Below are 16,593 nucleotides of genomic sequence, written 5' to 3'. Positions count from 1 at the left end.
TTAAGCATAAAAAAACAAACTTAAACAAAACGTAAACTGAAGTTCATCTATTAAAGCTCTACAACATGTCCAGATAACAAACACCATAGATAGATACCACGAAATTAGGAAATACTTAATGACTGAAATTGTTAGTAGAGTGTAAGAAATGTTCTATTAATGGTAAATAAGTATATTTTAATTTTATTCAACAATAGCACGAATCGTCGGTGGTAAAATACACATACATATATATAGACTTTTCTATTTTTAAATTATTGTTAGATAATGTTGCCATTTTTTTTATCCCATGCACGCTTATCGGCTAAAGGGCTTTTGCTCATTTGCTTTGTTTGTTTTTTGACTGATTTCGGGTGCAGCAGCTGTTCGTACGCGTCGCTTATCAACTGCACGATGATTGCTGTCGGTTTTTTAGGATTGATTTTATACTTGCTTTAAGCTTCCCGAGAACGGTCCGCCTTTGATTGATAGGATTTGTATTTAGTATGTGGTTTATACGTTTCTTATTTTCCATCAAAAAGTGATTTATTTTTATTTCAATATCTTTTCCTTTTTTTGCAGCGTAGAGGCTTTTTTATAAATAAGTTTGTCTGATATACATCGTAATCACATAGAGTTGCAATGTCGGTGATCAACAATCAGTAGAGTTTTGTCCTGGCCTCTTCCACCTTCTCTTTTCCTATCACCCCCACCGTATTCGCTTTCCCGATCGGGTTCCCTCCGCTTGCCTACCAAACTTTTCCCTTCCTACTTTGTTGTACAATGATGTGTCATGTCAAAGTTGTAAACATTGATCAACTAGTTTATTGTATAGATCTTAAACGCTAAATGTAACAACAATCAGTTTACGCGTCGAGTGCGAGCGCCTGTAATGTACTAGGAAAATCCTCGATAAAAAAAATATACCCTTTTAAGATGTTAACAGTAAATTCTTAAAAATATTAATCTTTTCCTTTTCCATTTATATTTATGATTTGCTTGCTTCTAGGTATACTATTAACATTTAGTTCACTGTTACACGTTTGTCTGTTTTCCATTCTCGTTTACTTTGTTTTTTGTTCTCTTCCGGTTTAGTAGTTTTAATGCTGTTCTGTCTGCTTGTTAGCTCTTTTTTTCAGCCGGCAACAGTGTACAAAATTTTCATTTCATTTAAACTGCTCGACAAATGAACGCTGCTTGAATTTTTATGGTTTAGGAAAGGAATCGATATACTTTTCTTCTTTTCATATTGTCACGATTTTCTTCTTCTAGAAACTAGCGCTATAGTTTCAGATTGTTTCGTTATTTTTCTTTGAGAATAGTTGCTTTGCTTTATGTTTTTTTTTCTTTTCGGTAGATTCTGATGGTGGGATTCCTGTTTTGCTATATAAAAAAACACCCGTTCTACACGCCCCTCCCTCCCACAAGGTTAGACAACTATCTGCTTCGGTGGTTTTGAATTAATTGTAGATTTTCTTTTGACTCGAATATCTTTTTAACCTTAAGATTAATTTTTAACGTCAACATCAGTACGGCTGTGCGACCCTTCTTTACAAGTTAGGGTGGTAGTAGTCACGTTATATTGCATGTTACACGCTGAACTGTAGGCGTGAGTGTGTTTGTGTGTGTTTGTGTGTCATTGTGTGTCTGTAGTGCGGGCTGAATGTGTTTTGTTCGGGCAGTAGACTGCTCTGTGTCTGCGAACTCCTTTAGTACTAGCTATAAGTAAACGAATGTCTTAGAGGTTCATTCACCGCTGACAGCTCATCTCAGTAAGACCAACCACCCTAGTTTGAATGGGTAAAAACGCACGCTTTGGCCTGATGTTTGATACTATCTATGCACGATTGTCGGTTAAGATGCTGCTTGCCTAAATTGTAGTAACACCCAATACAGAAGTAAAATGTATATTAAATTTGACCACAATTTTTCCACAAAGAGGGAAACCCGAACGCCGTGCTCGCGGACCGGAACGTCCCCATGCTTTAGCAGAGCCAAATTTCACGGGCAGCCACCCGTACCATCATTTCTACACCGTCTGCACCTCGCACTACCATTGCAAACGTGTCTACGTATGCCGTCGTGTTTGTGCATACACTTAGATTGGATGTAACGTAATAATGTATATAATTATGTATATTTTTTTTTTAATAATACATTTCACTCAGATGTCTGTGTTGACTGTTTGTTTCTTCTTAACATAGAAAATAGGTTAAATATATCCACTGATTTGCGTGTTCTTACAGCTACCTATCTCCACCAGCTCAGTCTCTATCCTTGATTGAACGACAAGGGTAAGATTGCCCTAGGAAACTAATGAAAACAATTATAGTGATAGTTTAACAGTAAAGTAGATCTCTCTCTCTCTCTTTCTCTCTTTCTCTCTCTTCCTCTCTCTCGTTCTGCTAAAAGTTGATATTTTCCTCAAATTGTTGGTTGTGTTTTCTAAAGGATGTATAGCTTCCATTTTGTAATATTTAGTTGTAACCATCATTTAACCCAATCCTAACAAGAAGCTCAAAACCATCTAAATAAACGGACGATTTCACATATGAACTCTGACTGCTGCGCAATGTGTCCACGAACCAGCTTCGACCGACCCGGAGGTGGTAGAGATAGGTCTACCGAAGAGACGACATCTTACGCCGCCGGTTTTGGCACGCTAAAGACCGGTTTCGCACGGTGGGTTAAATACTAGACACATATCCCTGGAACCACAAAAAGGAGCAATACAAATGTGATCATCATCGTTTCACCTTCTCTCTTCTTTCTCTTAAACGTTTTGCTTTGCTTTGGTTTGTGTTTTTTTTTCTCCTAACACGACTTTTATCGTTCCGGTGTGCCAAGGATGAGGCGTGTGCTAAATTGCTCTGGAATCGTTTCAGAAATACGGTGGATCGAATAGTTACATATCGCAGTTTCTGTTGCTTTAGTCTCGAAAAAACCCGTTTCTCGCGAATGTGCTCAGATTCTTCCCGTTGTTCAATTGTAAGGTATGTGTGTGGGTGTTTTAATTCTATGTCTTCGATTCGAAATGGAAACGGAAAGCGGCCCAATGAAATGTCTTTAAAGACTGTAGAATAGAAACACGAAGGTTTTAAGAACTGACAGTGATTGTTTTGAGCGTCTTGTATCATTTGTTCAATACGTATCGGGAGGCCACGGAAGTAATGGATTAAACGACTATCAACAGTAAATCGTACAAATTTTATCCTTAACAAAAACCACGGTCATTTAAGTTTTCTCCAATTTAGAAGTCCAATGTTTTGTCGATAATCCAACTTGATTAAAATGGTTTTGGGTTGCCTGCAGGCTGTACATTACGTTCGCAAGATAGCCATCGTTGGAGTTTTGTGTGTGTGTTGCACCGCACCTGAAGTAAGTCTGCTTTTTTGCGGGTTCCTCATTCAGAAATGTTCTTTATCTTAAATCGTCGAGGTTCTGTGGATTTTACGAGATTCCATTGGGCCGCCATGGATATTCCCTGCCTTAGCGAGAATCGACCCGGATGCAGAGATACTTCATCGCGCTTATGGCTTTTACCATTTCTTTTCTTTCCATATACACTGTGCGAAACGGTAAGAGAGACACCTGAAAAATAACTTTGGCTTTGATGTCAATTTTAGAGTGCTTAGATTCGGTAACAAAGAATTTCCCTTATCACATCTTCTTTGAACCTTTCTACAAAAAAAATTCAAGAATTCGATTTAGTTTAGTCCGTTTAGTTGGACACTGGCTTTTCAGGTTTAATTCGTGCTGGATCGGGTTGTTTAATTGGATTCTGAAGTTTTTCATATTTAATATTATTCCTGTTAGGTGCTTTGACAGTTTTTAATGTCAGACTTTTACTAATTTGTTTGCACATTATTAGCCCATTTTTTCTCTATTTTTGTTTTATTACTAATGCATGCTACAATTTAGTTTAAAATGGTCATACAATTTCAAGCTGGAGACTGAGAAGGATTCTTCTGAACACTCGGGATGTTTTAGTCATGAAATACTCAAACTATATCGAGAATATCTTTCATGACTTTCTCATCATATTAATGATATAATGGGCACATATCTTACTTCGATGAAAAATATGTTTATCGATTCCATCTGATGACATAAACAACCTCAACATTGTTTAGTTTAGTTTTGTTTTGTTTAGTTTTGCTTACGGTGATGTTCGTCGTCACATTTAATCTGCGCATTTTATTGAAGTAGGACGAGTACGTTTTAATCCAATTTTAATGAGGGTTTGAGAAGTCATGGCGTTTTTTGCGGATTTTGTCAAAGTCTTTCAAATAGTTTTATCCGGTTGGGTACCATCATTATGATTACATCTATTTCGTTACATTCTTAGAAAATGTAATTCGATGAAAAGCGTTGGATTCAGTTGTTCTTGTGCTCTAACATTGACCGCAAAGCCAGACGAGTGTTCTTTTTCCAGGTGTCCCACTTACCGTTTTGCCCAGTGTAACTCATCCCGCTAGGCTCGGAATGGCTGGTAGACCTCAGTGTTGCGGTGCGACGCGCACTAACTCCTTGCTAGAGCTCCCTGGACGTTCCAAAACGCCCGAACGAAGACCGTGGAGGGACTGCAACGACGGGCTGGTAGACCAGTGTGCAGGCAGGATTAACCACGCGAGGGCACAATATTGCTACAGTAGAGTAAATCCTAAAGATTGTATATATATATATATATATATATGTATGTATATGTATGTAAGATGATTAAAGACGCTGAGATGCACAACGTATCGGCGCTACAAGTTTGTCTCCTTTTTCCACCGCCGTCCTTTTCTACTTTAGCCTAGTAAAACTCTCACGTTCGATATCATCTGATGTCCAAAAAGGCTACACTAACATTGGTGGGATTGGTTATGTTAATTCATTTCATTAGCGTTATTCACAACGGTGTTCACGCATTGCTCTCCGTCAGCCTCCCGTGTGTCCACCGGAGGCTTTCTCTTCGCAGCTGCAGCTAAATCCTTCTCCCTATTGCCTCTACTTCCTTTTCGCATATAGACATTTGTATTTGACATCGTTTAGTGTGTGCTTTTGCATCGATTCTGCTCGTTCGTATGTTGCTTGTTTTGGCTTTTTGTTTTGTTTTGTTTTTGTTTTGTTTTGTTTTTGTTTTAATTCGGTGGGCATTTGGTTGTCTCTTCGTTACTGCGCTCTTCTTCTGCCGCCTTGGCAGGAGGTCGAACAGCGACTGTGGCAATATGTAAAGGGTTGTGTGTTTTTTTTTTTTTTTTTGCTTGTCAATCATCTCCGTTTACTTCACGAACAGGTCCTTCAGGGTGGAGCAGAGCGAGGAGTCGCACGTATCGTTGGAGTCCTCGTCGTCGTCGGCCTTGCCGAACCAGCTGGAGGCGGGCGACTTCTTCGCCCCGGACCGTCCGCTCCCCGAGCCATCCTTGCCGCCCCCGGCCGACTTCTTGCCCGACGAGCCGGACGACGACGATGACGACGACGACGACGAGCCGGTGATGAAGTTCTCGATGGCGTGGCCGATCATGCGCGCGTCCACGATGGCGCTGCGTCCGTCCCACTTGAGCTTGTTCAGCGGCGAGCGCGACTCGGGCTTGGGCTTCGGCTTCGGCTCCTCCTTGGCCGGCTCCTTGTCGCGCAGCTTGTCCAGCGTCTCGCGGGCGAACGTCACGGTGGCGCTCGGCGACTTGGCCGACGACTTGCGGCGCGCCATCGGCTGGTGGCGCTTGATGAACCAGCCCGACTCGATGAACGACTTCTCCGGGTCTGTCGAGCTGCCACCGCCGCCGCCGCCGCCGCCGCCACCGCCACCGCCGCCACCCACCAGCGTGCCGCCCGTCGCCAGCTGCTTGATGTTCTGGTACAGCGAAATGTCGAAGCTGTTCGAGCGGTTCTTCTGCAGATTGCTCTTCGGCTCCAGGCTGGCCGCGCCCGCGCCGGAGGTGGAAGCTGCAGTGGAGGTGGGACTTTTGAGGACCGATTTGAGCGGAAACGGACGGGAGGCTAGGGGGCTAGGGAGCTCTTTCTCGCCACATCGATTAATCTCTGTCGCTGACGAGGCTAGAGACGATAAGAGAGATATCAGATCAGTGTTGGTGCACACGATGCCCATCTTCGTTTTCGGCTTGAAGGGCGCGTCGGCTGCCGGCGTCGTCGAGGCGTTGGAGGCGGCGGCAGCGGCAGCGGCGGCGGCGGCGGCGGCAGCTGCGGCAGCGGAGGCGACGGGCGTGTGGGCACCGGCCGGGGTGAGCGGGGCGCCGCACGGCGACAGCGGCATCTCCGAGGCGCGCCGGAACGACTGGATCGGGGGCAGCGCCGTGCCCACGAAGTCCGAGTAGCGCCGGTTGGTGTAGCGCATCGGCGAGCTGGACCCGGTGCCAGCCTCGTCGAGGGTCTGCACCTCGCACACGCGCTCGTTGCTCGTGTTCCACAGCTTCATGCGCGCTTTTCTAGCCTGTACTATATCATCCATAATATCTAACTGTAAATTATGTATACTACCTCTGTGGTCCGTCGACGGTGGCGGTCCGGTATTGCTTTCGCGTCGAGAGTTTGCACTCGACCTGGGGAAGAACGAGAACAGTTGACGCTGTCAGTCGGACACTGGTGCTACGTTCCTGTAAAGCTATATGCTTTGGGGACAGAATTAAAGAAGAGCTATCCCTATCCAAAACAAAGGAATTCCAAGCCCCCTAGTCCCTATTTCCAAAGTGAGACATCAGCCAAAATTTCTTTCAGCTGGTCCCAATCACCCAATCACCATCACCCAATAGCTCGGATCTGGTGACTTCTAACTCCACACATGATTCAAGCGAATATGGGCTATTTAGTGGAATCCTATGCAAGTCTTCGAACAACAGCCGCACTGAAACCTGTGGTGATATGGAATATAAGATATCAGACATAGGTGTACACTCCTACCGAGAAATTTGGAAATTTGGAACACGGAGGAACTCGAGAAGGGGGAATCGATCTCTCAACTATAATGAGATGAACGATCCATAACAGATATTTCTTGAAAGCGCTGTCTAACATCCTTCTGTCCTTCACTGATCTAAGAGTCCCAACTGAGGAGAGGCTGTTCGTTCAATGCGGTAAGGATCAGCAGGATATCCCACCAGTGCGCAAAAGATTGAGACCAATTCTGATAGGTACACTGTGTGGTTGCGTTAACTTAAAAAAATGTTCGATGGAACTACTGTACAAGCCGTAACCCGTACCTTCCTCCAATGAGGGGACATCAGAGTAGAGCTGGTTGCCCAGGAAGCCGTACTACTCCACAACCATGCTGGGAATCACGCGTACAGCGAAAGTTGACGCGAATATCCTTCAAGTACGATGAATGTTTAACCAAAAGAGCAACTGAGGGAGCAAGTCTAGGACATCTGTATCGGATCCACACTAGCCGTGATAATATCGAATTCCAAACAGGGACCCACACGGGGATTCGAATCCCAAAATTAGATGAGTAAATAATAGAATTCTTGCAGAGCAACCATCGTCCTAAATTACCTCCATAATCCTACACATTACTCCTATACCCTACACATGACCTCCTATGCTCCTATCCCAAAACCTGGATTCGAATCTCTTTGGCTACTGGTAACTCTTTTACTCACTCTTGGGATTCGAATCTCTACTTGGCTTTTGAATATTAATATGGGATTAGAATCTCAACTAGGGTTTAGACTCTCTATGACTAGCAACTCTTTTACACTCTTTTGGAATTCGAACCCCTGCTAAGGATTAAGATCTCTGCGATGACTAATAACTCATTTTACACGTTTTAAATTACAAAAGAGTGACTCGAATCCTCTTGATCATTGTTCACTCTGATTTAAATCTCTAAAAAGAGTTGTTGTTCTCATCTCTGCGTGATATGCTCCCTTACTCCAAGACAGACAGTACAGTTGTCTTATATACAAACAGTTGTCCCAAACAGTTCTTAATTTCCTTCCAGTATGAATATGGATATCCAATTTGAGGTTCACAAGATTCATTCCCCTATTTTCCGCATTGCGTAATGTTGATATCATCTGAGGTGTATTAGGATAAAGCAGGGAGCATGTTCAGTCCCACTATTTTGGGGGTATTGTATACCCTACGAACAGAAATTCTATGAACAGAGCTCTGATCATCAATCTGATGGAACCTATGAACAGAGCATAAAATCGCGTGCAAAAGGTCTACGTTGCGCTGCTACCTGCGAGTGTAGAGTGTGCGTGTATGGGAATTATCGCCGGTTCACTCTGTTCACCAATACTATGTATGTTCTGGGCTATGAAAATTCTTCGTCATGGGTTCCATCAGATATCTGTTCATACCATGATCAGAGCTCTGATCAGAGCAATTTTGTTTGTCGGGTATCTTTGGGAAAATTCCGAACATGTACAACATTCTCGACCTTGGTAGCTCTGGAAGATAATCTCTACTCACCTTTGTCCAGCAGGCAGCGCCGCAATCGACTCCCGGCGGCTCCGACCAAACATGGTGGGCGGTACGCGGCTGATCGTCACCACCGAATGGCGCCGGCCGCCCGGCTGCGGTGCCGGCGTGCTGTACAGCGTCGCCAGGAAGGCCTGCTCCCGCGGCGACGGTCCGGATCCCTCTCCGCCCCGCTCCGACAGCCGGCGCACCTGGCTGGCGGTGATGCCGCTGGTGCATGGTGGCGTCGGCAGCGAGTGCTTGCGCGTTTCGCGCCACGGCGACAGCAAGTACGGGTTTTCCGGCGAGTCGATGTCGAGGCTCTGGCGCTGGGACGACTGAGTGCTCGCCTCCTCCTCCTTCTCATTGTTCTCGGACTCCTCCACCACGATCAGTGGCTCCTGGCCGCCCTGCGTGAACGACGGTGTGTGCGACGATCTTCGCATTCGGAAAAACGCATCTACGGTGAAGACCACCAAGCCTCATTAGAGCTCCTCTTGTATTTATTTAGGTTTTTGGTTATACAATTCATCACTTATAGTGTAAATCGTAAGTCTAGGAGCGTATGACGACATTCTGCTGCGTTTGTCAAAGCAAAACCCAAAGTGTATGTGAACGCGTGCGCGCGGATTTAGGGAGTCGTAGCGTGCGAGGGTCGTGAACGCCGTACCAGGGAGCGACGGCGGAAGCTGCGTCCGATCCTTCCGGCCACAACAGAGGTGGGGGAGTTTGGGAGACCGTGCGACAGGATATTCGATATTCTGTCCCAAGGTTCTGACGCACGAGTCGACGGAGCAAAAAACTGACGAAACCGAAACCCTCGGGGAGGGAGCTTGCAACACACCGATGGTAGGGGCGAGTCAGCGTAGTCGCTTTCTGCAAGCCCGCACCGGTGGCCTGATTTAATTTCTTCCCCAAACGAACGAAAACCCAACGGTGCTCCAGCGAAACATTACGGTCTAAGACGCAAAAAGGATATTCCATGGTAGGACACGAGCTACACGACGGTAGACGAGCAGAGAGTGCTCCAGCAGCTCTCCTAGGAGCTATTTGAAAAGATGTTGGCTAAGAGTGGTTCTGTTAGAGTGTGTGTGTTGTGTGTGTGTATGTTGATAGTCCTAGGCACGTGTCTTTTTTTTTTTTTTGCTTCTTCCGACACACTCTCAAGTGTGTTTGTTCGTTCGCTTTCATGTTTACTCATATGAGCAAACGCCACGGTCTACTCAGGGAAGTTTACAAAAAAAAAAAGATAGAAATACCCTTTCGCTGCAACAAGCGAGGCGTAAAAATGGAGACACTTTACATGCAACAAAGAACGATTAAAAACAAGAGCCGTTTAGCTCCAATTCAACGAGCTTGACCGTGACATGGCACAAATTTACCCAAGCAGCACTCGAGAAAACAAAATCTAACTTCGCAGATAAGTGTGTCACTAGGTGTGCGTGGATGAACATCGAGCAATAAAACAATAAAAAGTTCACACTTACCCATCTTTGATTAGGTTTATTAGTATATGCCGAAAGTAAATCGCTTACGACGAATGCGAGCGCCGTAGTAGTCTGCTCTGCTGCAGTGGAGTTAAAACGTAGACCGAGTGTATGTATGCCACACTCAGCTTTGTATGATTGTTCCTTAAAGATGATGATGATTGCTTCTTAATTGATCCTTGAATCGTTGATCTGTGAAACGAACGGAGAATTGGTGTGTGTGTGTGTGTCTGTTTGAGCCAGGAAGGCGAACTCGTCCCCATCCCCGGAATTTAACGCTCGTTTGATGCCACTGCATGGAAAGTTTTCATCTCACTCGGTGAATCGTTTCAGTTTAAACATTTCTATGACCTTGCCCACGCTTGCCTGCCCGACCTGGAGGGCTTTTGCTACCGAGCGAGGGTAGTGAACTAAATGAATAAATAAATAAGCCAGCATCCAAATATTTCGAGTCGGATCCACCGAGTTGTGCACATCGTTCGAGGGTGTGTATTTTAATGTTCACTCCAACTTCAACCAGTTTTTTTTTTTTTTTTGTTTCGTGTGCCTGCAATTTGTCGATGTTCTACTGGTGGATCCTTCGCGTGGGCCGTGGGGAGCTATAAAACGTTTCAAAACGCGATACAACGCCAACCAACCAACCAAGCTCGACAAACCTGAAATTTACGAGTTAAACATTCGAACGAACATTGACCCTGTGCCCTGTACGGTGGCTGGTTTAATCGAGTTCCTGGAAAATAAAAACTGGATGCTGGATGGTGGGGAATCGATTAGAAGATTGACCAAGCCGTCCGCCAACGAGGACTGTTTAAAGAACGGAAACCGTCCATGCGTAATGGAGCACTTTCTCCAGCCGCAGGAAATTAGCTGGGAGGGATCTTTAGATTCGTACCTCACTCGCAAATGACAACGTTTTGAAATCATTTGCGTGCTAACTCTATCGTTCTGGTAGTCACTACATATATATAGCTATATAGCATATATATGTATGAGTATATATATGTGTGAGCAATATATTCTTTATTGCTTTACCAATTCTACATATTCCATAAATAAATGTACATATATACAAAGTACATAGTGCTATATAGGCTTAGTTCCTTTTTTCTTATATAAAACAAGGTAAATATGCAAGATACTGTGCACATTAACGAACTTAAAAATTTAGACAACATGTGTCCATCAGAAATTCAAATTACTTCGCCTATCAGCAAGGATACTGTTGCACATGTAGTGGCACCATCGATAGGTGAGCTATCTTCCATTTGCAGTGGTTTTCCTGCGTAATAGTACCCCATAGGCATCGGACAATGTTCCCCGCCTAGACAAATCTTTGATCCGCTATGCCCTCCCTAGAGCTTACTGTTTTCACGTCACTGAACTCACGGCGATCTCACTAAACTTGCTTTGCTCGTTACTTCCGTCACATGTTCACTGCACGGCCGCGAAGCTTCTCGGCGCCATTGGTGGGGGCTGCTGGTGCGGGGCTTTGGCGCTGTCCGATTCCCAGTTTGCAGGTTGGTTCGCTTGGCCGAGCCCTAATCGAGCGTTCCCAACAACACAGCCTGCTGTTCCATATACGACGCGTCCCCCCTCGCGTAACGCAAATGAATCAATTCGCGAAAACCTATACGGGCGACCACTGCAAACCGAATTTTCAACGCCCGTGAAGCAACACCTGCGAGCGACTGCGAACGGGTCTCCGAACGTTGGAGCAAATCGCAGATCTGCTGAGTGGGCAAGAGAAGCAGGAGAGCAAAACCGTGCCCGTTGAACGGTGAGTCCCGTTTCTCTCGTCCCGACGTCATAAGGACACATCTTCGCTCAAACGGAAGGACATCGTTCATCTCTGTGCTTTCAGCATCTCCAGCGAAACCCTTGACGTACCTCGCAACGCAGCGTTTGTAGTCGCGAACAAGTAACGGGTATTTCAAAAGAACAACCCATCCGCTTGTACTTGTCGCGGTTTCCAAACGGACACACTCGTGCTGGGTGGTTCTTCTAAAATTAAGCAGTTCGCTCAGGTTCATTTTGGAATTCAAAGCAAACAAAACAAGGCATACAGTCGTGTCTGGTCCATATCCGATATAATATCATCGCCATCATAACAAGTTCCATCATGGGGGCGAACACGTCTCTATAGTACCGTATACGACCAGCACGGGCTGTTTCGGGTGCGTACCACGGAGAAGGCTATATTCTACCAGTTGCGTCTACTACTGCGCAGCGTCCGTTATACCACCTCTAGCCTCCTATTTGAAGTAGCCGTTGGTTCTCTTTACCAGAAGAGTATATCATTTCAGAATCGTATATCACTTTACTACTGCGAACAGTGATTTGACCTTGTAAATCTTAGACTTTGCGGGCTTGATCCACTTCCTTGTAGACAGTTTCGCCGTTTCATGGAAGCTGGTGGTCTCACTTACCTCCGTCGCTGCAAACTGATCCCTGAACCCAAAAGCCCGAAATCATCGCCCACGCTCAATAAACTCCCAGACAGTGCACAGCCAATCATGGTCTATTCCTATTTATTTCCTTCAACAGAGGCCAATTAAACACCCAACGGCCGTACCGTTGCAGATACGCGCGCCAACCAAGAGCGAAAACAGTTGCACGCCAAGGCCATACGTCTACATTAGTTGTAATATTTATTAAATGTAGTAGTTCAAGAAAGCAATGGAGTGGAGGTGCCCGTACTATTGAGGCTACTTCGGCAATTAACACTTTCGCTGCTGGCGCTGCTGTGGTACAGGGGTTCGATTGTGGGGTCATTGTTTGCTTACATCCGCCAAAAACGATAGACATTTACGAATAGCACGGCATCTCCACAGCAAATGGGTACATTCGATTCGATCTCTCGTGATTCGTTCTGTTCTGGTCGTTGTTCCTTTTTTTTACAGATCTCTAGGCCACCGCTTTATTGTAGCAAGCGAAAGGAGTGGTCGATTCAAACTGGAAACACATTTCTTTATTAACGTTTGGAAGGATGTTGGATGGTTCCACGCGGTACACACGGTATCAAAGAAGACAAACACCCAAACGCTACTAGTCTATTCGGTAACTGTGAGCTTGGAGTAGACGTACCTTACCGTAAAGCTGCTGAATAGAAACCACTAGGAGAGAATAACGCCATAGTCGACGCCATCTCTCCATACCAGTTTAAACAACTTGAACATTTGTATTACATGTCGAATGAATTGTATCATACCTGCCGCATAGACGTATCTCAAAATAGTCCCAGTAGCGTAGCTGTTAGGTTCATGTGCAAATTTCAGGCTCTAAATTTGATAGATTTTGGCTCATCGATCTCTAGACATCTATTACAAACTTAGTATTACCACAAGTATGAGCAGATCCGTCTCATGTGATTAGCGTCGACAAGGTTCTGAAGAAGTTTGTATCTCTGAAGCTAACCAAAACGTATATCTGCGTATCGGTAGAGCGAGATCAAGAAGAGTATTCTTTAAGTGTATGCCATTAACTCCATGTCCCCTTCGTACCGTGTGCAGCCGGGAAACACGCAAGGAATGGCGGTTGTGTGTCAAGAATGGGACAATATATAACTATATCCAAATGTTTGCTGTTTGATTTGAGTTTCTTACTTAAAAGTATTATCAAATGTTGGTCGCCAATTCGCGTCCGGTGTGCGTGCATGCGTGCGTCCATTAGGCTCTCTGTTTTGTTTTGTTTGCTCTTTTTTTTTAACGCCCAGCCACCGCCGACAGTAGCGGAGGATACTCTCTAGCTATCGCCTGTTACGCCAATAATCACCATCGACTGGCGAGCGGGAAGGGAGGCCGCTCTAGACGTTCTGCTCGCCATCCTCTTCCTGTTCGTGCAGCAGCAGAGGCCGGTTGTCGCCGAGGGTGCCACTGGCGAAGCTGCCGGGCGCCGTACCCGGCGTGGTCGGGGCCGACTTCGACATCCAGCAGTAGCGGCTGCGGCCACGGTTGAGGAAGCCGGACGCGCCGCCACCGGAGCTGGCGGGGCTACGCAGGTGCCTCATGCCGCTCGCCGTCGGTGGCATGCCGTTTTGTGCGAAACCGATCGGCGTGTAGACGGCCTTGTTGTGCTGGTAATGGTGCTGCTGCTGGTGGTGCTGCTGCGGTTGGTGCTGATAGTGCTGATGGTGCTGAGGCGGCGGCGGCGGATACTGCGAGGAGCTCTTGGAGAACAGCTTTCTCCTTCGGCCGATCAGCGAGGAAGGCCGGCGGTAGGCCGAGAACGTCGGCACGCCGGACGATACCGACGAAGACGACGACTGCGGCACGCCGACACCAGACTCCTCGTGGTCCTCGTGGTCCTCGTCGTTGTGCAGCTGACGGATCTGTTCGAGCAGCTCGCGAACCTCCGCCGTCGGGCTGGTCGCACGGGGCGGTGAACCGGTCGCATCCAGATTGACCAGGCTGGAGACGTTCGAGCCGGCACTGGAGACACCGCTGGCCGCCGCTACGGTGCCCACCTTGCGGGTGCCAACCACTATCGAGTCCTCGCTGTCCGCCGCCAGGTTCGTGAGCTGCCGCACCGGTTCGGCGGCGTGCAGGAAGTTCACGTGGCAGCACGTTTCCAGGCTCTTGTGCAGCGCCGGCATATCCTTCCGGTGCGGCGGGCGCAGATCACCCGTGGAGCAGCACAGCTTGCAGACCAACCCGGTGGCGTCCCGGTGGTGACCGTGCGCGTTCTGCCCCGCCCTGCTACCGCCTACTAGATCACAGAGTTCGTTGGTACCGGCCGCGTGCCGACCGTGGCTTTGGCTGCTACCGGCGCTCGGACACGCCGGCACGTGTTCGCCCGAGTCCTGCGACGGGAACGAGTCCGTCGAGCCGTTCGCCAGCGCTCCGCCTGACCCCCCGCTGGGGACGCCGCCCTGCTGCCGGCTGCTTGGTCCATGCTCGACGAAGTTCATTAACGGGTGATGGTAGTTTCCAGTGCGCGCACCGGAACACTCCATTAAGGACACATTATTGCTGCTGAAGTTGCTGTGGTTGATTGTGGTGGTGTTGGTGGCGATGGGGGCCGCTACCCCATCCATCCCCTCCTCCTCCTCCTCCCCTTCCGGCTGCTGCTGGTGTTGCTGCTCCAGCAGCGACTCGTCGTCACCGTGCTGGTAGCTTCCGCCGGCGGCGTGACTTCTCGAGCTCGGCAGTGCTGCCGCCATCCCGGACGTCGTCAGGCAGACCTGCTGGGAGGCCGACCGGGGCATCAGGTAGTTCCGGAACGACACCGTCAGGTCGGGGCTGGCGGCACGCGAGTACGGCGGTGGCACGAGCGTGTTCGCCTCGTTCGCGTTGCAGATGAAGCTGGAGCTGAGCGAGTCCACCGTGCTGGTGCCGGAGATGGAGCCGACCGGCTGCACGATGTAGTTGCGGAAGTACTGCACCATCAGATAGTTCGCCCCATTGCCCTTGCCCGGGTCGGTGTAGCTGAACACCAGCGGGTATAGGTCCGGCTTCGAGGCAACCTGCGAACGACGGGAGAAATAAAAAGAGTGAATATGTTTGTGAGTGTGAACGATAAGCAACCTCTGTCTGTGACCTCTTTGGCTTACCTCTGTATAAGGCGGCGGTGCGTGAATGTGGAACGAGTTACAGCGGCTGTACTGCGGTGGCGCATAGCAGGACCCGGCCGAGTCGCCCTCGGACTGCGAGTGGCGCGCCGACGTGTCCCAGCCGCACAGCTGGCGCCGCTTACGCCACAGCGAGCAGGTGCACAGGAGCGCCAGCACGATGGCCAGCACGAAGCACCAGAAGTACCAGTGGTTGAGGAACAGCATGCTCAGCATGTGGTCGTTGCTGGCCAGCGGGACCCGCGGGGCACCGGGCGGTGCGTACAGGTAGCAGCAGCCCTGGGCGCAGCATTCCTTCGGCGGAAGACACGTTTGGCCACCTTCGCACAGCGCCAGTGACGAACCTGCCACCTGTGCGTTTTGTTTTATTTGTGTTTACATTGTTATTGCAGGAATATCGGGAAAAAGGACGATGAATAAGTAACCATTAGACTGGACTGTTCCGTCTTTGGAACAGCTACAGACCCACACATACACACACAGTCTTCAGTGTGGACTTAGCCGCACAACCAAACAGGAAAGCATACATACGGACATACGAGGACATGCATAAAAGAACATATTCAACAATGCCTAAATAGCAGAACAAATCATCATCAAATGCGCACAAACAAAAACATAACCCACACACACACACGCGCGCGCACAAGCATGAGGTTGGGGATTTCCTTTCTTTACGAGCTGAAAGCTCCTGTTTTCCCACTCAGCACTTGCGTCCTGCCATCCATACACCAGCGTTTTCCGCTGCATGCTGCATGCAATTTCCCTGCCGTCCCGTTATTGATTAGCTCCATAAAACATGCAGTGGAGAGAAGTGTCCTTCCCCGGAGGCTACGACACAATCGCGGAACGGCCAGGGCTACACACAAAGCTGACTTGCAAGCCACACACAAAAACAAGGGCCGTACTGGTTTGATCCTCGCAATGGTTCCGTAAATGAGCAGCAGGAAAAGAATCCCGTCGTGGAGGAAATGTACCGCTGACATAATAGGCACGAGAGCACGAGACTGTACTGCCGCTTCCCCGGACGAACCTATGCGCGCTGGAGTTCTAGTAGGGTTGGACTTTACTGCTACCGACGGTCCCGTCGATTCGCTGTCGATTTGCTTTGCCGAACTTCCAAACAACAACTACTGGCTAGCAGGTTTGCTACTA

The 16,593-nt window shown here is 47.7% G+C and overlaps 2 protein-coding genes across 2 annotated transcripts; both read right to left on the bottom strand.

Annotated features, from left to right (window-relative positions):
• Positions 1 to 166: 166 nt before the first annotated feature.
• LOC131268774 (uncharacterized) lies at positions 167 to 9,940 on the bottom strand. The gene is made up of 3 exons (XM_058271048.1): positions 9,873 to 9,940; positions 8,398 to 8,845; positions 167 to 6,524 (listed from the first exon to the last, which is right to left on the bottom strand). The coding sequence occupies exons 1-3, from the start codon at positions 9,874 to 9,876 to the stop codon at positions 5,246 to 5,248; spliced, it is 1,731 nt and encodes a 576-aa protein (XP_058127031.1). The 5' UTR covers positions 9,877 to 9,940; the 3' UTR covers positions 167 to 5,245.
• A 3,734-nt stretch (positions 9,941 to 13,674) lies between these two features.
• Positions 13,675 to 16,424, bottom strand: LOC131269343 (uncharacterized). Its single transcript, XM_058271695.1, has 4 exons — positions 16,347 to 16,424; positions 15,421 to 15,789; positions 14,026 to 15,333; positions 13,675 to 13,947 (listed from the first exon to the last, which is right to left on the bottom strand). Exons 1-4 carry the CDS (start codon positions 16,422 to 16,424, stop codon positions 13,675 to 13,677), a joined length of 2,028 nt encoding a protein of 675 aa, XP_058127678.1.
• Between the last annotated feature and the right edge of the window lie 169 nt (positions 16,425 to 16,593).

This window comes from Anopheles coustani, chromosome X, assembly GCF_943734705.1.
Source record: "Anopheles coustani chromosome X, idAnoCousDA_361_x.2, whole genome shotgun sequence".
Classification (NCBI taxonomy): Eukaryota; Metazoa; Arthropoda; class Insecta; order Diptera; family Culicidae; genus Anopheles; species Anopheles coustani.
Note: the sequence above shows the minus strand (reverse complement) of the source record. Positions and strands in the feature narration are given on the sequence as shown.